The sequence below is a fragment of the Cervus canadensis genome, chromosome 22 (assembly GCF_019320065.1).
Source record: "Cervus canadensis isolate Bull #8, Minnesota chromosome 22, ASM1932006v1, whole genome shotgun sequence".
NCBI lineage: Eukaryota > Metazoa > Chordata > Mammalia > Artiodactyla > Cervidae > Cervus > Cervus canadensis.
In genome coordinates this window covers 16,284,930-16,309,662 of record NC_057407.1, presented here as the reverse complement: position 1 = coordinate 16,309,662, position 24,733 = coordinate 16,284,930, and the positions used below count along the sequence as shown (strand labels likewise).

Below are 24,733 nucleotides of genomic sequence, written 5' to 3'. Positions count from 1 at the left end.
GTCCTGGGCTAAATCTTTCTGCCGAAAGTTACAATTAGAAAGATGGTTGCAAATCGAATATCCACCCCATCAGAGAACTAAAAAATAAAAATTAAGTTATGGATTTATGTCTCCTTGGGTTCAAGTCCCTCTGCCACTGTGCTGGAAGGGTAAGGGTATTGATTTGTTTGTGGTGAAGGGTTGAATAGGCATGGTTTCCATCGGAAATCTTTTAGTTCACGTGACTGTCTCACCCAGTAAGTCTGGGCCTTGTCAAAGGCAGGGGACTAGGGCACGGTGTTCATTGGTGACATCCCCAGTTTATAAAATGAGAAATGTCAGCCACTAGTTGTTTCCGTAAGGGCTCTGAGGCGAGCAGTAAGGCCTTTTGTTAGTCCTGTTAAAAGCTAAAAGAGAGGTTTCCAGAAGCAACTCTTTCAAAGGGGCTCTGAAGGGAAAATTTGTCTAGGAAAAAAAGAAAGGAACGGAAAAAAAAAAAAAAAAAAAAGAAAGGAACGGATGGGTGGGGTGTTTACCATCACTCTCATTTGTTGAGTTGCTATGAAATTAGGATTCAGCGTAGGCTTCGCATGCCGGGCAGGGCCCTGACTCTTGGGTGAAGTTCAAGTGGACTGTTGATTCCTCTTTGAACACACACACAGTTCTCCTCCCAGTGTCCCTTCTCTATCCATTTCACCCCAACGTTTGGGTCTACAAAGCATGGTATCCTGGCAGTGAGCCCTTTAGAGCTGCCGGAATGCCCAGCATGGCTTTAGGTGGCGGCCCACTTAAGCATTGTTGTTCCTTCCAGGCTGGGAGTTGCCAGCCAGAAACTGAGTTTCTGGTGTGCCTTTGAGTGCCAGGAGGCAGGGTGCTCTGAAAAAGCAGCAGCCGGCAAGGAAACCGCTGGAGGTGGGGAGCTCCGGGGCTGGTGTGGTTCTCAGCTTCTGACAATGTAACTGATGGCCCCCTGTCACTTCCTGTCATGCAGCCCAAGTAGTGGGGAGGAGTTCCTTGAGGGAAACCATGCTCTGCTCTGCTCAGAGAATCCCGTCTGAAGGGCGCCGCCGCAGCTCGGGGCGGGGGACTCTGTGTGGATGAGGTCGGAGCGCCCCATGGTGTGGTGCTGTTTCTTTGTTCGTACTCAGGTAAGCTCCCTGCGGCAGGACCAGGGGTGGATGGGCTCGCAGTTCCCGCCCAAGCCTGGCTGGACCATGCCAGGAGCTGAGGTGTGGGAGGGGGCAGCTGTCTGCATCTCCCAAGAAACTGATCAAGGAGCCGCTCAGAGCACCTGGACGGTGGAGGCCACTTCTGCCTCGCTGAAGTACGTGAATCAGAAAAGGGCTGTGCAGTTGGGCCTCAGACGGCAGATGTTTGTGTTTGGTGGGGACGATGAGTTATGTGGAGTGCCTCGCGGGCAGCGCTTCCCTTAGCATCTGTGATTGGAAGAGAGCAAGGGGAGGGGGGCTTTCGTTCTTTGCTCCACCATGCCAGTATTTCAATTTTTACAAGACATGGGTTTTCATTAAATGGGAAGGAAAAAGTGAGTGAGTGTATGTGTGTGTGTGTGTGTGTGTTTAAATAGCAAAGTGGATTTTCGTGACCTTCTCTTCTTTGGACTTGAAGATGCCTAAACTCAGTTTTGGAAGTTCAATCTGTGTGGAGCAATTTTTTTTTTTTTTTTTTGTAAGTTTCCTTAAAATTCTGGTGTTTTGAATGTGCTCACCGTTGGGAAGATGAGGCCAGATAATACCAGGGGAGACTCAGACTCCCTGGTATTCTCATTAGTAGTATTGGTGCCTGTTTGAGTAATTTCAGAAGTGGCTGGAAATGTTATGTTTCCATGGGCAGAAGAGTGATTAGGAGCCCAGAAGCGTACTCTCTCTACTCCTTTTGTTTGTGGGTAAGTGTTAAAGCTTTGGATAAGCCAAAACTATGTTTCAAAGAAAATCCTCATTGCTTTTTCTGTTTCTTTGACCAGAATTGTGTTTCTAAGACTGATGTTTGTAATACTAATTCCAAGTCTTGTACATGGCCATTATAGACATACATTTTTAATCTTTTCATGTGATATGTGTCGTTTTACTATCTTTTTCCTTTCCCATCTCACTCACCTTGCTATTCACTCACCCTGTAAAGAATAAATTTTAAGCCTTTGAGATATGGAAATTAGTAATACAGATATGGATAGCAGTTATTAGATATGGAAATTATTTTGTATGATTTACTATACTTCAGGGATAGTTAATATAATATTAATAAAAATATTACAGTAATAGCTAATGTGTATTAGTGTTCACGTTACTTGCATCAGCTCATGAAATTCTTACGTCACTGTAGGGGTTGGCTGTTATCATCATCCCCACTTTGCAGATGGTGAAACTCGGATGTGGCGAGGATAAATACTCTGCTCCTGATCTCCTTGATGGTTAGCAGTGGGTCAGGCTTCAAGCTCAGGCAGAACGGATCCAGAAATGACATTCTTGGCCATGGGTGCACTTGACGATTTTAATGACAGGGGCCTTCATATATCTCCTATCAAGTGTGGCATCTTCTATAACACTTTGGTCTCCAGTCGGTGTGCAAATAAGCTCATTTTGGTTGATGTTTGCCTTGGTCCAATTAGCACCTACATAAGAGGCATCTACGACAAGTCACTGCCTTCTCTGGACTCAGTTTCACACCTGTGAAACAGAGATGTCTCTAAACTCATTTCAACTCTGATATGAACCTAAGGTATGACTTTTAAACAAAAAGTAAAAAATAGTTCTCCTGTCTTTCCTGTTTCAAAGTCAAGTGATTTAATAAGTGCTTTTACATACACATTTCCCCAGGTATATGTACTTGAACTCAAAATGTAATTGGCTGCCTGGCTATTGACCTTTATTCCGCTCTTGAAAATATTATTGAATGAATTTGTATTTCTTGGCTCTGAGAGTCTCTAGAGCAGGGATCTGGAAGAGTTGAGTCTGGGTGTGGGAGAGGCAGTTGGGAGCTGGATGTGAATAGAGAGAAAGGGAAGGGAGAAACCCTTGAAAGGTCTCATAAATCCATCTTCTGAGGTTTGGCCAAGGGAGCTGTGTATCTGTGCAGGAATGGTAGAGTGTAACAGTTAAGGGCAGGAATTTAGAACCACATAATTGTAGGTTTCAGTCCCAGATTTGCCTCTTGCTAGCCATGTAATCCCAAGCACATTACCAAACCTATCAATGTGTCTTCTCCTTGTAAAGTGGGGGTAATCAAATGTGCCCACCTTATAGGGTTGTCTTGAGGGGTAAGTGAAGTGACTCATCGCAGTGCTGAGAGCAGAGAACCCACTCAGCCAGCGTGACCCGTGTCCCAGGTCTTACTGACCATAGGTGTCAGTGGCTCCCAGAGAAATGAGTCCATAGTGTCTAAGAGCTCAGCGACCATAGGGCTGTAAAACGTCTTATATCTCAAGTGCAACGTGGTCCTGATTGGATCTTGTGGAGGGAAGGAGGCAGGTGTTACACAGAGAAGTCAGTACTTCATTTTACAGCCCCAATTCCCGCTGTGCTTTTCCACCTTTCCCAGAACACCCCAAGTGGGTGCTGTGGAAGGGGAAGTTGATTCAAGCCAGATCCTAAAAAAGGCCTGTCTTGATGGAACACTCATCGGTATGACTCGGAGAGGGCAAGGCCAGGGTGGTGACCCTGTGCGTCCACTGGGAGAGAAACAATGGGTGAGTTTAGTGCCTAAATAGGGACTACGTGGATGTCACTTGGGGAAGCCACGGTGGGTGGGTCTCTTGGGAGGAGCTCAGAAAGCAGCCTCCATGTGCCAGCCCTCTTTCTGAATAATTTTGTCCATATTCGAAGTGTTCCACATCCCTTGAGTGCCCGCGTCTGTTGGTCAGCCTTATTTATGTCCCTGTCTCTTCCCTCCCAAATCTTCCTTGTAGCATTTACTATACCTCTCTCCCTTGCTTCTCGTAGACCCCACCCACCCCTGCTGTAAACCCCCAGTGTTCTCACTACATGCCAGTTTTCATGGAGCTGGCTGAGAGCACTGGTCTGGGAGTCAGGAGTTTGAGGTTCAAGTTCGAGGTTTTGCAGTTAAGCTTGGCCACTGCTGAATGTCCCTGGCTACCAGGTTCTCTAATAGAGACTTAATTGGATCCTGGAAGGTAACATTCTGAGTTCACACCCTCACTGCCACTTAACCTTGGGCAAGTTCTTTATCTCTCTGGGCTTTAGTTACCTCACCTGTGAAATGGAGATGATAGTATCTGCTTCTGATACTATGAAAAGTTTATAAAATAGTATCTGTGAAACTCTTGAAACAGGGCATCATATAAGTGCTCAAAAATGCTAGCTATGATTGTGATTTGTAGGAAAGTGAGACTTGAATAGGATCAGTGTTTTCCTAAACTTCAGTTATGTGTCCCATATCCCCATACCACTTTCACTGTTATTTTTCACTTACTCTTTTTCTTTAAGTCATCTAGTTGTTCTTTGGTTTGGTTTGGTTTTGAACTTAGGTTCATCCTAAGAAGAAGGAGTGCTTAAGTCACTAAATATCATAATGTGTTTCCTAAAACACATTATAATAACTACCCCTTGGTCTGCTGCATGTGGTCTGAAATGATCCTGTGTCACCACCAGGTCCACTTCGCACACTGGGGACCACAGAGCCGGTGGCTTTGAGCGTCTGGGCCCAAGTTGTTGCCTGCTGTGATTTTTGACAGTGCTTCTCCCACCAGAGTGAACAGCCAGCCCATCCTTTCGTACATCAGACGCTGCCCGAGAACCAGCTTTGTGCATGACTGTGTGCCAGGTGCCAAGATGGCCAAAATATGGGTCTCTGGTTCCCTGCCATCTTCTCCAAATGGGACATTAACAGCTTAGAGAAAATGTGCTAGAGAGAGCCACAAAATGACCCATTTGCTGAAATCCCACTGTAAGAGAACCAGGGCCACTCTTTGCCTGAAATTTCTGGATATGAGTATAGGAGTATGTCTCAGTCTGCTTTTGCTGAGTAACAACTACCCCAATCTCAGTGGCAAGCAATATCAAGCATTTATTCTCATGCTCACAAGTGTGCAGGTTTTCGGTGAATCTGCCTCATGCAGGTCTGTGAGCTAACCCACATGTATATTCTCCTGTGTAGACCAGAAGATCCCAGAGGAGCAAGCAGAAATACACAACGTTCCTTAAGGTCTACAATCAAAATTAGTACATTGTCCTGTCTACTCCTAGTCCATTGGCCAGAGCAAGTCACAGAACCAATCCATGGAGGTCAGGAGAGGGGATAGAAGTTTGCTGAAGAATAAATTAGTATACCACAGAGATCATCTCTGTTTACTCACTCAAATAGCATTTATTGGGGGCCTACTATGGGAGAAGGAAATGGTAACCCACTCCAGTATTCTAGCCTAGAGAATCCCGTGGACACAAGAGCCTGGTGGCCTGCTCTCCATAGGGTCGCACAGAGTCAGACACGACTGAAGCAACTTAGCAGCAGCAGCAGCATTCTTGCCCTGGAAATCCCATGGACAGAGGAGGCTGGTGGGCTACAGTCCACGGGGTCACAGAGTCAGACACAACTGAGCAACTAACACTTTTCACTTATGTGGAGTACTGTGCTGTGCTGGGGAGATAAATATGGTACCAATAAGTGATGAAGATGATGAGAACCGCCGACCTAGGGCCTGGTGTGTATTAGGTCCTAAATAAATGATGAATGAATATCTGCTACTACTTTAGGGATGCTGACCAGTAATGTTTCACATGGGTTATTTCATTATCTCCTAACTAACGCACCATAAGTCTCTCCTCTTTGGGCAGCAACAGTCATCCCAGGTCAAACAGGTGAGATACTGTCTTGGCCTGTTGAATGCTTATAATCTGACGTGAGGAAGGAGAGGGTTGGTGAAGGCACAGCAGTGGAGAGGAGCCGTGTGCAAAGAGATTATCCCTGACATGGGGGCAAAGAGGTGGACTTTGCAAAGAAGCTCTGGTTCAAACTGCTTGTGTGTTTATCCCCATATCCACCTGTGCACTGTCTTGGGTGCTAACTCTTCAGGCACCCACCATGGACTAAGAATTTAGCATGGTACTGGGCCTCTCATAGTTCCTTTACATCACTAGCCCCCTGCCGTCCTGAAGTCACATGCATCTTGAAATGTTCTGTTTAGAAAACTGCACAAGTTGTGAAAATGTCTGTGCAGACCCCTGGCCCAGGTGAAGAACTCTGGTCTAATGATTCATTTCACTTCTGTCCTCTTCTTTTTCCTTGCATCTATTAAGAACATCCAGCGGAAGAAGCATTTTTCCATATTTGTATGCCAGTGTCAGGCTCAGGGTCTAAATCATGTAAGTGTCTAAATCATGTAAGTGTCTTTGAAAGCCGCAAGAAAACGAGACTGAAGGTGTGGGTGATAGTTCTTTTGTATATGCATAGAGTCACAGAACTTTCTGATTGGATGAGATAGGAAAGTCCATGTATTTTATAGATAATAAAACAGACCTAGAGAGATTATTTCACTTGCTTAAAGGCACAGAAGCTAATAATGAAGAAAATAATAATAAATTAATGTTTTCCCCTAAGCAGATGACCTATGTTCAGATAGAAAGCAGGTGACTTATGCTCAGATACAATTAGGTCTTATTCCCTCAATACATGGTTAGAAAATGTTCTGATCTATCAAGTTTATGGTTTATGTTGCAAAACTGAGTTTTCTTCACCTTCCTAGCTAAAGACACAGGTGACAGAAATGTAGATGCCATGTCTCAACCCTAGAATCATTGTGGTGTCAGCCCTTTAGGGCAGCCCTTGTCACCCACCTCTTTCTCTAGGTTTCCTCTTTCTACTCTGTCCCTCCGTCTGTGTGTACGGACTGTTGAGAATGGAGGAGGGCGGGGCTGGGACAGGCCATTTGTCAAGCCAAGGGTGGAAGGTGGGTTAGGGCGGTGCAGGGGAGGAATTTGTTCCTGCAGAGTCCTGGAAATCTTATTTGGAGCCAGTCTTCTATTCTTAGTTTCGAAGGCACTTTGTTCTCTGGTGCATTGTTTTAACAGGCACCAGGAAATCAGGCTCTGCTCGGGGTCAGCGATGCCGCTGGTTCCTGCCTGCAGCCGCCCAGGTGGGCAGTCTGCTGGTTTGTTTCACTTTGTTCGTCATCAAGATCATTGCTGCCCTTTCGCATTTTGCTGCCCACCCTATCTGCATGAAGCAGGGAAGGGCAAGGAGGAGAAAAGAGATTCCAGTGAGTCTCTTTTTCTTTATAAGCAATAGTAACTGCACTTATTTCTGTGTAAAAGGAAAAATGCTAAAACTCACATCTTAAGAAAGCACTGTGCCCAATTGGAGCAGCATCATTCCCTAGAAATAGAGTGTGAGACACATGTAAGTTTAAATTTCCTAGTTAGCCCCGTGACAGAAGTAAAAAGAAACAGATGAAATTAATTTTAATGATTTGTTTAACCCAGTATATCCAAATATTAGCATTTCAACATGCAATCCACATAAAAATTATTAAGGAGATGTTTTACATTCTGTTTTTACGATTCTGAGTCTTAGAATTCCAGCGTGTATTATCCACTCAGACCACATCTCACTTCACAGTAGCCACATACTGAGTGCTCAGTACCGACATGCGGGTTTCTGGTGGCCATCGGACAGCGCAGGTCCAGAGCAGTGCTGTCCGATAGAACTTGACATCATGATGCTAATGTTTTGTGTCTGCTGCGTCTCACACAGAAACCAAGAGCCACAGATGGCTGCTGAGCACGTGACATGTGGCTGGCGCAGCTCAGGAGCTGAGTTTTAAATGTTATTTGGATGTGTATTAGTCACTCAGTCACGTCTGCCTCTTTGCAACCCATGGACTGTATAGCCTGCCAGGCTTCTTTGTCCATGGAATTCAGGCAAGAATACTGGGGTAGGTAGCCATTCCTTTCTCCATGGGATCTTCCTAACCCAGGGATCAAACCCGGGTCTCCTGCATTGCAGACAGATTCTTTACCGTCTGAGCCATTAATTTTCCTTAATTAAAATTTAAACAGCCACCTGTATCAAGTGGCTATCATTTTGGATAGTGTAACTCTAGAGATTTGATCTTCTTATAGAAATATCCATTTAAACTTAACCAAAGTATCATTTTTCATTTACCATATTGACAGAGATTAATAAGTTTGATAACACCGCTTGGCAAAGATAATTGAACCTCTCATGCATGGCAGTGGGAGTATAAATTAGAACAGCCTTTACAGAGGAAAATTTGACAATGTTTATCAAACTTACAAATATACATTCTCTTGGACCCAGCAGTTTCATTCCTGGATATTAGTGCTGTAGAGTCTCTCACATGTGTAAACTGATCTATGTAGAAGGACATTTGCTGCAGCAAAAGATTGGAAACCACATATCTAGTTAATGGGGGTTGGGTGGACAAACAAGCTTTGTTTTTAAAATATAATTTGCAACTATTGAGAAAATGGGGCCGATTTTTATTTGATAGTGTGGAAGGCTATCTAAGCTATAATGTTACGTATAGAGCAGTGCATATAGGGAATCAGTCCTGGATATTCATTTGAAGGACTGATGCTGAAGCTGAAACCCCAATATTTTGGCCACCTGATGCGAAGAGCTGACTCATTTCAGAAGACCCTGATGCTGGGAAAGATTGAGGGCAGGAGGAGAAGGGAACGACAGAGGATGAGATGGTCGGATGGCATCACCAACTCAATGGACATGGGTTTGGGTGAACTGGGGAGTTGGTGATGGACAGGGAGGCCTGGCATGCTGCAGTTCATGGGGTTGCAAAGAGTTGGACACGACTGAGCGACTGAACTGAACTTTGAGTGCATATAGTGCAATGCCATTTGGGTAAAAGAAATGATATGCTTATTTATGTCTAGAGCAACTCTGGAATGTAGAAGGGACCAATCACAATGGTTTCCTTCTGGGAGAGGAAGGGATAGATGTGGGAAAGAAGTATACTTATCATTGTATGGTATACCCTTTTGGAATTTAATCCAATATATTTCAGTTACTTATTCAAAGAATAAGTATTTAAAACACAAAAAAGTAAACTTCAAAGGAAGGGTGAATCAGAGAAGGCTTCTGTGAGGAGGTGACCTTTGGATGGGGTTGCAAAAGATTCATAGGAGTCTTAGCAAGAGGAAAGTTGAGACTCAGAGACATCAGCAAGCAGAACAGGTCAGGCATGTATGTATTCCTGGAGGTGGCCAGGGTGCTGGTATATAAGACAGAGCAGTAATGGGGTTTGAACAGACAACTCTCTGTCCAGATGGGAAGGGGTTTTGTGCAGTGTGGGCTCAACCCTGTGAGCCATAGGCAGCCATTCATGATTTGAGGAAAGTGGGAAATGACATGACTGTGTTTGTGTGAAAGACAACTTTTGGCAGAATGGAGGGTGATTTAAAACAGTGGTTCTAAAGTGTGATCCACAGAGCTCCCGAGGCCTAGAAAGTACTAACTACGTAACTTCAGAACAGATTTCGTTCATGTGTGTCAACAAAATTGCACACCACAGCAGACTGATTACAGAAGCAGGTGTGTGAATCCAGCTGTCTCCTCTGCAGCCAGACATTGAAAAGAGTTAAAAGAGTATGAAACTGTCCTGCTCCTCTCACTATTTTTTTTAACAAATAGTTAATTGTCAAATGTGATAGTTAGGTTAAGAAGTAATAATACACTCATTTTTAAAATAAGAAAAATTTTAATTCTCAATTTTGTTTTCTAATACTGCAAATATTAATAGAAACCAACATAAGAAAATACTCTTTGGGGCCCTTGATACTTTTTTTAAAAATATAAAGAGGTCCTGAGACCAAAAATTTTGAGAACCACCAGTCTAGAAACAAGGAGGTCCTGTGTGCTTATAATTCTGGTTGGATCAAAATAAATTTTCAGGAAACAAATGCAGAGTCCAGTAGGAGTCAGGATCTAACAGTACTGGAGTTGATGTGTTTCGCATATGTGAGCACAATGCAGTGGTCTGGGCAGGGATGAGTGAAAGAAATAGTCCGATTGATGGATGGGTTTTGACTGACGGAAATAGTGCATGTCATGTACTCCACATGTGCACTAAAAGATATTTCTGTTGTGTCCAGTCCTTTGCTGCTATAAGCATCCTGAGCCTCCCTCTATGTGTGTGCGTACTCAGTCGTGTCTGACTCTTTGCAACCCCATGGACTGTAACCCGCCAGACTCCTCTGTCCTTGGGATTTCCCAGGCAAGAATACTGGAACGAGTTGCCATTTCCTCCTCCAGGAGATCTTCCCAACCCAGGGATCAAACCCACGTCTCTTGAGTCTCCCACACTGGCAGGCAGATTCTTGACTACTGGCGCCACCTGGGAGGCCCTCCCTGTATAGGCCCCTAAGTGCCAACGACTTGGAAGAATTACGCTAGACTATGTCCTTAAAAGTTAGGCTGTTCACGAATGCCTTGTTCATGGAGATTTACCAGATCTTGACAAACTCTAATAACAAGAATTGACTGTATGTTTGTCTGTCAGTATGTGTATCCTTTCTCTTCCCTTCCTTTCTCCCTTGCTCACTCTCCTTTTTGCCCTTTCTTCTCCTAACCCCTTGATTTTCTACTCTTTCATTGATCATTAGTCCTTCTGTCATTAACCTTTTTTTAAAAAAAAAATGATATTAAAATTGGTTTATAGCACTGTATGTTTTATGTCCATAACATTGTATTTCTACTTCTATATGCTCACCACCAAAAATTTAATTTTCATCCATCACCATATAGTTGACCCCTTTGATCCATTTCGCCTTTCCCTGCCCCTTCCCCTCTAATAACCACGACTGTGTTTTCTGTATCTATATGCTTGGTTTTGGTTGGTTGGTTCATTTATTTTGTTGTTTGTTTCTGGTATTCTTCATATGAGTGAAATCACATGGTATTTGCTTTTCTGTGTCTGACTTAATTTCACTTAGCCTAATACCCTCAAGATCCATCTATATTGTCATACATGGCAGCATTCCATCTTTTCATGGCTGAGTAGTATTCCCCTATGTGTGTGTTATATATGTGTTCCATATGTGTATATATGTGTGTGTGTGTGTGTGTGTGTGTGTATACACACACACCCCCCCCCCCCACATCTTCTTGATTCACTCATCCATTGATTGGTACTTAGGTCGTTTCCATATCTTGGCTGTTGTAAATAATCGAGCATTAGCCTTGATTCTTTAAAAGATGTTCAGGGAGGGTGCCTTTGTCAACTAATTTAGTACACATTGGTGGATCACCTTCTTTGTGTAGTGCACTGGGTTATGCTGGAAGCTGGACACAGACATTGTGTTTCAAAAACATAATACAGCTAGAATTATTGTCATCTGTGATTTTGAGGCAAATACAGAATATCATGTTTGTTTCTAGAAAGTGTTTCCCAGTCTCAGCTGTTCTCATTGCCCACCTTCCCACCTTCCCCCAGCAGTGTCCTTGGCCACATGTCATTCACACACACAGTGTTAGAAGGAAACTTTGGAGGACATCTGGACCAGTGCTCTTGTCTTATAGATAATAAACCTGAGATCCAGAGCAAGAAGGTGAGATGCCTAAGGTCATACAGCTAGTTTGATGACCTTAAAAAGTAGATAACGACTAGGTAATTGTTCTCTAGTTGCTCCATCTTACTACTTACACATCAGATAAGAGAGAGGTAGTAACACTTGCAAAGTCTTTCCTGGTGGCTCATTCAGTCAAGAGTCTGTTGCAGTGCTGGAGGCCTGCAATGCAAGAGACCCAGGTTCAATCCCTGGGTCAAGAAGATCCCCTGGAGAAGGAAATGGCAACCCACTCCAGCATTCTTGCCTGGAGAATTCCATGGACAGAGGAGCCTAGCCAGCTATACAGTCCATGGGGTCACAAAGAGTCAGACACGACTGAGTGACTAACACAGACACACAATAACACTTGTGATCTGGCAACTTCTCATAAACTTTTATAGAACAGACTTCTATAAATTGTTCACATTATAATAAAGCTAGAGGATATACACAGATGTAAGGTTTAGAACTATTTAGGTTTAAACTTTCTTTTTTTTTTTTTTTTTCACAGAACCATTTTGTATCTGTGGCCAAGGTATCTAGACATTTTCAACAGAAAAGGTTTTAAAATTCCTCATTTGGGTTATTTTCATCACCAAAGTATTTTTTATAGTATATCCTAAAGTGGTCTTCACTTGGTCCCAATGATAGACAGCACAGATTTGAGAGCCAGCTCTCTGACAACAGAGAGGGGAGACGCCGCCCACAAAGCCAGCCAGGAAACCGATTCAGCAGGCCTCACTTCCCAGTCACTCCCCAAAGCTGAGCCTCTACCCATCCCCTCCCAAAAAGGGGCAGGAAGAAGGTTCAGAAAAGATAATGTGCTCATCCTTCAACAAAGCTTGGCTTACCCTTTGGGTCTTCCACATGCTCCCGTTTCCTGTGGCTAAAGTTAGACCTGTCAGATACGCATTTCATTTTTAAATGACTGGGCAGACGGAGGGCGGGCAGGTCTTCTCCAGAAGGGATGGGAGGGTGTTGAGAGGATGGATGGGGTAGAAGTTGCTTCTCACTCATTCCGGGGAAGAGGGCAACAGAGTGTCAGTGTTTCTGTGCTTGTCAGGAGCAGCAAGGTCGTGAGCCAGTTACTTCGTGTGACCATTAGGAGAGGGAGTTTCCACAAAGAAAGTGTTTCCTAAACCTCATTCAATTATGAATCATCTTCTGCCACAGCCTTTAACATTGTAAAATACTTAATAGCTTTCTGCAAAACAGCAGTTTTTCCCTTAAGAGTTATCTTTAATGGAAAGTTTATATTATCATAAACAGAAAACTAGTATGCTGGCCCAACTTTGAATACTAGATACCCACAAGACAATGTAACTAAATTCCGGCTAGCTGCTGTTGCCTGAGTCTCTCTCCTGGAGAGAGAGTAAAGGTTGAGGTTGGTAAGCATTGAGTATGTGTTAAAGGTGAGATAGCCCCAATCAGATACTTCCCTGCTGGCTCAGCAGTAAAGAATCCACCTGCCAAGCAGGAGACCCAGGTTTCATCCCTGGGTCGGGAAGATCCCCTAGAGATGGAGACGGCAACCCACTCTGATCTTTTCGCCTGGAGAATCCCATGGACCGAGGAGCCTGACAGGCTACAGTCCACGGGGTTGTAAGAGTCAGACACAACTCAGTGACTAAACTGCCACCGCAGCAATCCGACAGACCAAGAATGGACACTGACTTGGAAACACGGTAACTTTCCTCTTGTGTGATCTGCTGGGTATAGCCTGTCAGAGCCCTCTCCTGGTGTTCCGCTCCTGCCACCTGAGCTGCAGATATCATCCCCAGAGGCCCCTGGACCCACGTGCCACTTCCTGTGTCTTTCAGCTTGTAGGGGGTTAACGTCCCGAGGGGCCCCTCCCCATCAGTGAGGGGGTGGATTGAACACTTTGACCTCCCCAGCTGTTAGTGGAAAATGATGAACTGTCTGATACGGTCCCTCACGGGTGTGGGAGGGGGCCCAGTGGGTTGTTCTCCCGCTACAGCTGCCCACAGCTGCCCACATCTTTGGGGGGCCTCCCTCCTTTCACCACCTCACTGTCTCACTCCTCACTAGTTCTTCGTGGGGATTACCACCCCGACGTGTAAACAGCTTATTCCTAAATGTTACCCCGGATCTGCTGTGGGGGGAGCCTAAACCACAGCAGCTGGTAAGCATACCCCCTAAAATAATCTTACAAACCGCCATGACACCAGACCCATCCTTTGGGAAACAGTAGCCCAAGGTACGTGTCCAAATGGTGTAAAGAAACTTATCACTTTTTTTTTTTTTCCTTTAAAGTTCAAAAATGTATGGCAATTCTTGGTGTTCAACTCTTCCATTTTCCCTAACATTTTAGTGATACTCTGTTCTGATGAGTAACGTCGTTTTCCATTTTTGCTGTTCCTCTCTCAGTATAGTATTACAGCTTGCTAACAAACTTAGTGTTCCCAAGTTTGCCTATAAATTCAATTTACTGTGTGACATTTGTCAGTTGTTTGCCAGTCTGAGGCATCCAGTGAGTGGAGCTGTGAGTGTCGCTCTGTGGTTACTAAAAGTGTTTGTTAATGCATCAATGATGAGCCCAGGCTAAAATGCAGCAGGCAAGTGTTGCCAAACTCAGAGAGCCACTTTCTAGCAAGCCTTTTACAATATCCTGAGGAGAACCAGGACTTTAAAATTAGGGAGATTTTAAAAAGTGCTTTGTTGTTATTTAGTTGCTCACTTGTGTCCAAGACTCTTTGTGATCCCACAGACTGTGACCTGCCAGGCCCCTCTGTTCCCAGGCAAGAATACTGGAGTGGGTTGCCATTTCCTTAGGGAGATTAGAAAAGTACTTCCACAAAATGAAGGTTCTGTTTCGGCCTGAGTCTTATAGGCAGATTGAAGGCAGGACTGAAGTTCTAATGGGGAAAGGATTTCTTATCTTTACGGGGTTGGGCCCATGCCAGTGAGGTCCTGTCATGTGAAACCTAGATTGCTGAGAGAGTGGTGAAGTCCAGGGTAAGATATACCTCGCAAGAAGTCAGAAGCATCTGTAAATGACAGGAGATCAAGAAATCCAACAGGAAGGCAGAAAGAGGGCCAGCTTCATGGACAGGGCCCTGTGCTCACCAGGTCTTCACTCTGTGGGCACATAGAGTTGCCCAATAAATATTTGTTTAATATTTGAATGAGTCAGTGCCTCGTAGTCAAACTTGCTTTGAGTTTTCAGGGATGGTGGCCTCAGGATGGGTACTCATCCCAGAAGAGTGCCTATACATTTTTTCCTTTCCAGATCTGACTGTGTAATTTGCAGGGTCCAGTGAGAAATGAAAATCCAGGGCCCTTGTTTAAAAAGTTATTAAGAGTTTCAAGATGGTGACTGCAAAGCATTATTCTCTATGTGCCTGCATAATGGAAGGCACTAGAAGTGAACTTGAACTGGCTTCTGCATTCTTTGACCTTAGCTTGAAGGAGGAGACAGACATTAACCCAGTTATTACACAAGTAAAAGGTAACATTTTAATAAGGTTAGTACAACAAAGAAGAGACACAATGAGGCTGAGAGTCCATAACTGAGAGATTTTTTTTTTTGGTTTGGAGCTGTCTTAGAATACCTCCATCACGAGGCTGACATCTGAAGAGTACGGAGGAGTTGGCTGGGAGAAAAGGGGAGGAAAGAAGGTTCAAAGGCAGAGGAAACATGGCCAAAGAGGAATTGGGATTCTGGGAGGGAGGTTGGAGCTCAGAGCAAAGGGAATAAGGGTAGAGATGAGAATCGGACCAGTCCTGACTTTGCACAGGGTCTTCTGGACACTAACAAGTCTTGAGAAATTCAGGGCTGTTTTCATGACTAACAGTAACAGAACGATGAGTAAAATTTTTCACCCTTAGTTTCCCTTCCTGGCTTTCAGGGCTTCCCTGCTGGCTCAGACGGTTAAGAGTCTGCCTGCAGTGCAGGAGAAACCAGGGTTCAGTCCCTGGGTTAGGAAGATCCCCTTGAGAAGGAAATGGCAACCCACTCCAGTGTCCTTGCCTGGAAAATCCCTTGAATGGAGGACCCCGGCAGGCTACAGCCCACGGGGTCGCAGAGTTGGACATGACTAAGCAACTTCACTTTCACTTTCTCTTCAAATAAACTGAGAAAATTACTCCAGTACAGTTCTCATCCTTATAAATAGGAAATGATGTCAACAATCATGTTCATGGACACCAGCCAATCAGAACAGTCATTAGGTACTGTGTGGGCGACGTGTGGAAAGGGAGAACCTGAACGTTTAATGATGAGGGCCCTTTAGGAGCTCTCACTCCTCATCTATCCCCAGCTTTGCTTGGTTGGCTCCATCCCATCACTGAAATGTCAGCTCAACTGTTCCTCCTCTGAGAAACCTCCCTGACCTTTCTCTCCAATGGCTTCACCCCTCACCCTCTTTGATAGGCTTTCCTATTACCCTGGTTTACTTTCTTTATAATTCTTGTTGCTGTTGTTCAGTTGCTAAGTCATATCCTACCCCATGGACTGCAGCATGCCAGGCTTCATTGTCTCCCAGAGTTTGGTCAAACTCATGTCCATTGAGTCAGTGATGCCAGCCAACCATCTCATCCTCTGCCGCTCCCTTCTCCTTCTGCATTCAATCTTTCCCGGCATCAGGGTCTTTTCCAATGAGTCAGCTCTAAGCATCACGGGGCCAAAGTACTGGAGCTTCAGCATCAGTCCTTCCAGTGAATATTCAGGGTTGATTTCCTTTAGGATTGACTGATTATTACTCTCTTAGTACACCTGAAAACTAGCTTGTTTATATGCTTATTATTTTATAATCTCTATTCCCTCCAAAGGCAGGGGCTGTATCTATTTTGTTAACCAATTTATCTCTAGCAGCTTGCACAGTGCCTGACATCTAATAAGCACTTCATAAAATAGTTATTGAATGAATGAAACTTTGGAGTGAAATTCATTCATCTGAGTCTTGTTGTTCCTGAATTTCCATTGCCAAAAAAAAAAGGAATATTGTGGGTCCCAGAATCAAAAATGGAACTCTATGGATGACACATCTTGGTGTTTTAGTCTAAATGAAAAGAAATTCTACAGCTTTATATGCACTATTTGGGAGCAGGTGGGTTCATTTGTTCACGTAAGTCAGTCAGCACACATTTGTTGAGCTTTCTCTGTGTGCTGGACTAGGCCTTAGTAATGTCCAGCATGAAAGAATTCTAGACATGAAAGAATTCTACTGTTAGTAAAACACGGATTTTCTGGGAAATGGATTAAATGTTGGATAAATGTGCTTTGATTCTGCAAAATCCAGACCTCGGTTTCAGACTTCAGGATAAAAATGATTGGGATGGGCTTTGAAGCAAAAAATCAGGATTAGAAAATTTAGCACAAAGTCCTTCCCCCTCCCTGCAGCGCCCCCCCTGTGGCTTAGCACTACTCCTGCTTTTTACTCAAAACTTGACAAGACATGATAGTGCCGCTGAAGGAGGGCTGCCCTGAATACCTGCCTGTCTCTGGTGTTTGGGGCCCTTTACCTCTCTCCTATAATTTGGTCTGATGGTGAGGCCCTCCTCCCCTTTCAGAAACAGCTGCAGAAGGAAAATGTCCCTCTTAATCACAGTTGACATCTTTCCAGACACCGCGTCAGGAATGGTAACTAGCTTTCACATTACTATTCTGACAGGTTCTCTGCAGACTGTTGCCAGGAGTGTTTTCTCAGGTTAGTTGAGACTAGTCTGAAAACTGGTGGTCTCCTTTGTGCTAATGACTCTAGTTAGACCAGGAGAGGGGTCCAGTCCTTCCAGAGGCCACATTCTGAGAAGCTCCATTGAGAAACATTGTTGGCATATTCCAGTACTTCATTTTGAGAGGAGGGGAATTATCTGTTACACAGTTATTTTCCTTTTACCTGTTTCTTTCCTACTGAGAGAGAAACATCTTTAAGAATAAGCAGCTCCTTGTGAGAATTTCAAGTTTTGTTTGGAAGAGAGCTAAATATTTTGATCAAATAATCCTTAAATTATATTCTTCTGAAGCCTAAGGGATTGTGTTACAGCTAATGCCCAACCAAAGTCTGCTGAAGTACCTAGGCAGACTCATTCCCGTTTAGGTGCTCAGGGGCTTGCAGGCACCAAAGGTTAGCAGATACTGCCTAGTTGAGCTCTGAGGGCCTGAGGCCTCCTGGAGTTGGGCACTGAGTGGATATCAGATGCCTGGAAAAGGAATGAATGTTTATGGGCTTGTTTTTTTACTTGAGGATGGGGAGAGTGTGCAGGCTATTTGTGAACTTCTTTTATTTTACTTTTGGCAACTTAATGTTTCAAACTTAAAGTTGCAAGTCTAGAGAAAGATACTCCTGAATACCCTTTACACACTTCACTGATTGTTTAAATTTGCTCTCTCTGTGTCTCTTTCTTTGCCTCTGTATTGGTCTTTCTCCATAGATGCATGCTTGCATGCTAAGCCAATTCAGCCGTGTCCAACTCTGTGCGACCCTATGGACTGTAGCCCACCAGGCTCGTCTGTCCATGGGATTCTCCAGGCAAGAATACTGGAGTGGGTTGCTATGCCCTCCTCCAGGGGATCTTCCCGACCCAGCGATTGGACCCGAGTCTCTTGGGTCTCCTGTGCTGGCAGGCAGGTTCTTTACCACTAGGACCACCTGGGAAGCCCCTCTCCATAAGTAAATAGATTTGTTGTTGTTCAGTCGCTAAGTCATGTCCAACTCTTTGTGACCCCATACTGACTGCAGTATTCCAGGCTCCTCTGTCCTTCACTATCTCTTGCAGGTTGCTCAGATTCATGTCCATTGAGTCAGTGATGCAATCTAACAACCTTATCCCCTGCTGCCCCCTTCTCCTTTCCTTTCAGTCTTTCCCAGAATCAGGGTCTTTTCCAATAAGTTGGCTGTTTGTGTCATGTGGCCAAAGTATTGGAGTTTCAGCATCAGTTCTTCCAATGAATATTCAGGGTTGTTTTCCTTTAGGATTGACTGGTTTGATCTCCTTGCAGGAATAGAAGGAATTCTCAAGAGTCTTCTCCAACAGCACAATTCTAACACATCATTTGGTTCTTTCATGCTCAGCCTTCTTTATATAAATGTGTGCATGTGTGTGTATACATATATATTAAATAAATTTATATATTATATATTTAAATATTTATATATTATATAATTATATATTAATACATTTAAATAAATTTATATATTACATATAATGAAATTTATTTTATACATTTATATATACATATATATGTATGTACTAAATACTTAACTACAAGAGTAATTACAATTACTTTCACACAAGTATAATTGTCAGAAGAAGAAGGTTTAACATTGGCAAAATATATTAACTCCTCCACCACTCATTTTTAAAGTTTGCCAACTGTTACAATAATGTATTTTACAGCTGTTTTTTGTGTTTGTTTGTTTTTTTTCTGGTCTAGAATCCAATTCGGGATCATGCATTGCACTTACGCATGTGCACTTAGGCCTGTTTGGTGTTTCTTGATTTTGACTCTCTTGAAGAATAGAAGCCAGTTAGGTTGTACAATTTCCTTCTATGTGAGCCTATTAGGTGTTTTTCGTGACTAGATTCAGAATTTGCACTTTAAAAACATCTAGAGTGACGGAAGAATGCCTTTTTTAGGCCATGCATTTATTTTTCACAGTTTAAGAGGTTTGGAGGACCAAAATCAAGGTGCTGATCTATATGGTGTCTGGCAAGGAGCTTCTTCCTGATTTGCAGACAGCCAGCCACCTTCTTTCTGTGTCCATAAATGACAAAGAAAACAATCTTCTCTTTCATGTCTCTTCTTATAAAAGCACTAATCCCATTCATGAGGGTTCTGTCCTCACCACCTAATCACCTCTCAAAGGTCCCACCTCCAAATACCATCACATTGGGAGTTAGGGCTTCAACAAGGGAATTTGGGAGACTCGAACATTCAGTCTGTAACAGGAGAGGATCAGGCGCAGATGAGGGTCCTCATCAGATAGTATCAGGGAGGTCTGAGCCTTCGCTTCCACGGTTAGTCTTGATGAAGCCTCTGGACTGAGGCTCTGGCTATTAAACAGGAAGTCTTCTCAGTCCTTTCTGGGTCTTACATAGGGAATAGTCAACGCCAAGGTCATTCACCTTTAAATTTCTTCCCAGCTTTATCTTTAAAATCTCATGTATAAAGTATATAAATAAAGGCTTACCTGGCTTCTCACAAAGTCAGGTTAATAGACTGTTTTTATTCTTTTGCTTTAACCCGCCTCCTATTCCACTGCTCGGTTTTAGAGGCACAGAATTGTGTTCAGCTTGTCTTAGGTTCAGTGCCCTGGAAGCAGAGCTGGATACAAGTGCGAGTAGTTTATTTGGTCACCAGAAGCACTGGTGAGGGACTGAGGAAGAGAAGCAGGGTACAGGGTGTGATCATGAACGAGTTAGCTCTGTGAACACCTGGGGCTCAAACCTGCTGGGGGCCTCTGGGAGACTGTACGTGGTGGTACTTCTCAAACTTTGCTGCACGATCAACTCAACCCGGGGAGCTTCTGCGAACTCGTGATGTTCAGAATCCACAGATGGCAGGAGCCAGTCCCTGGGAGCTTTTTAAACTCCTCTAGTGATTCCAGTGTATGGTCAAAACTGAGAAGACTGTATTTCAGAGTTGTCCCTTCAAGCTTTAGGAAGCTGGAGTGTTTACCTACCAACTGCAGTTCATCGCAGGCTGAGGGCTGCTCCTGGTGACATTAACAGCGAAGCATTTCTGGCCTGTAAAAAGCTGAGGCGTGCCAGGGAATGGTGATTGCCCAGGGGACGTGGGCCAACAGTGTCAGCTACTAGCTGGATATGATATCAAATCCTAGCTTTGTCCAAGCACTCGCAGAGCAGTTTTAATCATGTCATTTAAACTCTAAGCCTCAGTTTTCTTTCCCTGGTGGCTCAGATGGTGAAAAATCTGCATGTAGTGCAGGAGACCCAGGTTCAATCCCTGAGTCAGGAAGATCCCCTGGAGAAGGGAGTGGCTACCCACTCTAGTATTCTTGCCTGGAAAATTCCATGGACAAAGGGGCCTGGCAGGCTACAGTCCATGGGGTCGCAAAGAGTCAGACGTGACTGAGTGACTGAACACTTTTCCTCATGTATAATAACTTCTTTGTCCTAGCTTTGAGGATCAGAGATAATATATGGAAAGCACCCAGAATGCAGTGAATTCTTAACAGATCTGTGTTTTAAACCCAACAAGTGGAAAGAGGGAGGGTAGCAAGGGGCTACTTGAAGCATCCAGAACATGCCATAAAGCAATGCAGATTGTGAGTTCTAATCTGGTCAGATAACACCAAATAGTTCTACTAGGGAAATTTTTTCTTTAATTTAAAGGAATGCTATGATGAGTTGTCAGGATATACACAGTGGCTTAGCAGGTGCAACCCATTTCTCTAGCATGTTCCATCTCTGCTGTGTGTGCCAAGTTGCCCCCAGGAGTTGTGGATGCAGAAACCAGTAGTCGAAGGGAAATAGTTCTTCCTATAGATGAACGCCTGCCTGCTAGTATTTGGGGGCACTACTCAGGAATGCATGGGGTGCTGTGGCTGCAAAGGCATCACCAGCACTGGGGTCTGTCCTGATGGGAAAAGGGAGGAGTCCCAAGTGAAGAAGTGAGAACTCTCCTTGTAAAATCAGATTCCCAATATTATCATGGGCAATAGGCACATTTAAGTCTGAATCATACAGTTGGACCATCTGAGTTCCTTGGTTATGTGGAGTAATTCTCTAGAAATTAAGCAGTTATTGGGACATTCCCTAAACTATATGGGTACTGTTTTTGTTGATAAGGGCTTCAGACAGTTCTGTGCAGGAATAATTTTAATACATAAGAGTTCTCTATGCTGGTAAAAATAAGTGAATTAACAAATAACAGAGGACCAGGGAGGCGCAGGTGATAACAGTGTATAATGAACCACAGGTTGTGACTAAGCCACTTCAGTGTACCTGAGAGCAGAAGGAAAAATAGAAAATAATTACAGTCATTGTTAGAAGGCTTAGGGGGAAAATGCCCTGTTTAATTAGGTTCTGTGCTTCTTGTCAAATTCCATCGTTGGCAACCTTTATGAATATGAGCCTCCTTTCCCACCTCAGATGGATGCTCATAATGGAGTTTGTCTGGAGCAGTCTGTCTGGAAACTATACTTGCCAGTGCTCTGCCCTGGACAGACAAGATTTCTGTCTTCTCTCCTGCTCCTTTGGCCTTGGATGTTTGGAGAGAAAAGTGGTCTGTTAATGTTCGTGGGATGATCATGAAACTGGCTGCTCTCGGTTGTCAGGGCTGATGGTGACCCTGGCAGGTTGTGAGACCTGGTGGTGACCGCTGACCTCTCATCTGCCTGGTTGAACATCTGGTTGACAAGGAAACCTGAGGTTCAGAGAGGAGAAATTATATGCTTAAAAGGTTCTATACCATGCGGCATGATGAGGACATGAACCTACCAATTCTAACTTTAGAGCCCACAATTAATGGCATCTGAGCACAAATCTGTATATTATGTTGTGCTCAGTTTATCTGACTCTTTGCTATGCTATGGACTGCACCCTGCCAGACTCCTCCGTCCATGGGATTCTCTGGGAAAGAGAACTGGAGTGGGTGGCCATTTCCTTCTCTAGGGGCTCTTCCTGACCCAGGGATTGAGCCCACATCTCCTACGGCTCCCGCACTGCAGGTAGATTCTTCACCACAGAGCCACCAGTTAAGATTTATTTACCAATGACTCAGGGAGCACCAGAATTTCCAGGTTTTCTACCCCGTGAGCACATTAAAGAGTCTAGGGGAAAGAAGATCGTGGTTCCTGGATGCTGGAGAAGGGAGGATGTTTTTTAAAATAAGGTATTAAAAATGGAGCAGGGGTTCCCTCTCAGTTTTTTCGCTCAGCCCTGGAGCTGAGACAGAGGAGAAATGAGATGTGGATCCTCTCCTGCTCAAATGTGAGTTTAGTGAGTCAAGTTCCAGCTAAGGACAAGTATAAGAACATAAAATCCTTTCCTAATCTCTCCCTAAAGAAGGCGCGGATGAAAGGCCTCATCAAAGCCTCTGAAGCCACCAAAGCTGTTTGCCAGCAAAGAGATAAATCAGGAAGGTTTGAGATCTGGTTTGAATTTAATAATTACAAATGACTAATCAGGGGCCGTTCGCTGTCAAGTCAGGAGCTGTACTGTCTCCACCAGTGGATGTCTGCTGCTCTGGACACTTGGTTATTAAATAGAAAAGCCCTGTGATTAAATCACAGGGCTGTTCCAACACTAATCAATTCAATCTTGGCTGTTTAAAATTAAGTCAGGCCTTGCACTTGCCCTGCCTCTGTGACAGAAGTGGGAACCACACACTGCAAACGTGACTGAAGGTATCCAGAGAGCATCCATGTATAGCCCTATGTGATGTGGGTACTTAGAGGAGGGTCAGGCTGCATCCCAAGTTTCTTATTTATCATCCTGCAGGATTGCCTCCTCCACCATCTTTAATACCAACATCCTCTTTGCCTGCCTCTCAACATCCAGTAGCGACAAAGCAGCAGTGACAATAGCAGTAATAGTAATTATGATAGTAACCACAGAAGCAATAATAATTATCATTTTTTAATCTCTTACCATATGCCTGGCCCTGTTGTAAATATTTTATCTGCTTTAGTCCTTCAAATAAGCCTATAATGAAGAAATCAAAGTTTACAGAAATATATCATAGACACTTTCATATCTCACACACCTGGAACCTGCCTGGCCTGTAGTTCATCCTCTATAAATATTTGTCATGTGAGTGAAGTGATAGAGAGCATCAGTATCTGTGATACACATCAGGAGGAGTGATGGAGCTGGATCCTGAACTCTGTCTCATTTATTCTCTTTGTTTCCTTGAGGTATGTAGGTAAATGTCTTATAAGCCTTTTTATATTGTTCTAAGGCACATGTTGTTTTAAACGTAAATTTACTTTATGTGCTTCTGTGATGGCTCAGATGGTAAAGAATCTGCCTGCAATGCAGGAGACCCGGAGTCGATCCCTGGAGAAGGGAATGGCCACTCACTTCAGTATTCTTGCCTGAGAAATCCCATGGACAGAGGAGCCTGCCAGGCTATGGTCCCTGGGGTCGCAAAGATTTGGACATGACTGAGCGACTAAGACTCACACTTCCCTTCACATTTTTTATATTAATTTAAATAAATCACACTTTGTTTTTGAACAATATAAAAAGAGAAGTAGCACTGGATGGTGAAGGGATCAGTGGTCTGGGAACCAAGCTGATGTAGAGAAAACTGCCCTCTCCAGCATTTGCTAGTTTTGTGACCTTGAACAAATCCCTGAAGACTTCCCACACTTCAGTGTTCTTCTCTGTAAAATGAACACCACCATGCTCACTGAGGCTGGGCTGAGGAGAAGCTGGAAAGGAACAGTTCTTTAAATAGTGAGCACAGTGCTTGGCTCATAGCGGACACCCTGTTCCCGCATCCACTTCTCTCCACCCCCACTGTATATTTGATGGTGATTCTCCTTTGCTTCCAAGACTCAAAACCTCAAAGGATCCCAAGATTTGGGTCTAGAGAGAATGTAAGCTGAGCCTAATAAGAATCAGACAGGCTTAGACCTGGGACCAGCTCTTCTGCAAATCCATCAGCTGAGGACAGGTAGGGTCACTGCTCTTGGCAGAGAGCCTTACCCGGAACCACAGAAAAACACTTGTTCCCAGACCATTTATTGATGAGATTTATGTGTCTGCCTTGTGCTGTCAGAAGGTAGCCAAGCCTAAGAGGAGGTGGTCACAGAGTGGCCTGGAGAACAGTGATGTGCTGTGAAAGCGGATGGTGTCACCAGGAATGAGTCTCAGAGTCCACCCCATCTGTCCAGAGAGACCTGTATCTCCATCAGAACTCAGATCCACATGTACAGAAGACTTTGCCCTGTTGCAGATTAACAGAGAGCCTCCTGGTTGGTTTTTGAGCCAAGAAGCATGAAGTTTTTCCAGCACCCGAGCACCTCTAGAAAGCATCTCCATGAAATATGTAGCCCGGAGGGTTAAGGAATCAGACAGTATACTCTAGCCCGTTGTTCCTGTACGTTCCCTCCTGTAACTGCCTTTCCTCCCTGCCTCAGATAGGTGTCCAGACAAAGAGTTCAGATGCCAAATCAGGTCGCTTATGGCTGGATTCAGCCAGCTGTTTCATTTCATTTCAGGCTGTTATCAATCCTGGATTCGTTGCTCCTGAAGCACAGAGGCTG

The 24,733-nt window shown here is 44.1% G+C and overlaps 1 protein-coding gene across 6 annotated transcripts in view; it reads left to right on the top strand.

Annotated features, from left to right (window-relative positions):
* ARHGEF3 (Rho guanine nucleotide exchange factor 3) overlaps positions 1-24,733 on the top strand; it is a 315,821-nt gene that overhangs the window by 141,386 nt on the left and 149,702 nt on the right. The window contains exon 1 of one of the 6 annotated variants that reach the window (XM_043441933.1): positions 884-1,127. The exons of the other annotated variants lie outside the window; for them this stretch is intronic. Within the exon in view, the coding sequence (XP_043297868.1) occupies positions 1,077-1,127 (51 nt within the window). The 5' untranslated portion in view covers positions 884-1,076. Of the gene's footprint in view, positions 1-883; positions 1,128-24,733 lie in introns of those variants that run through there. 6 annotated transcript variants of the gene reach the window in all.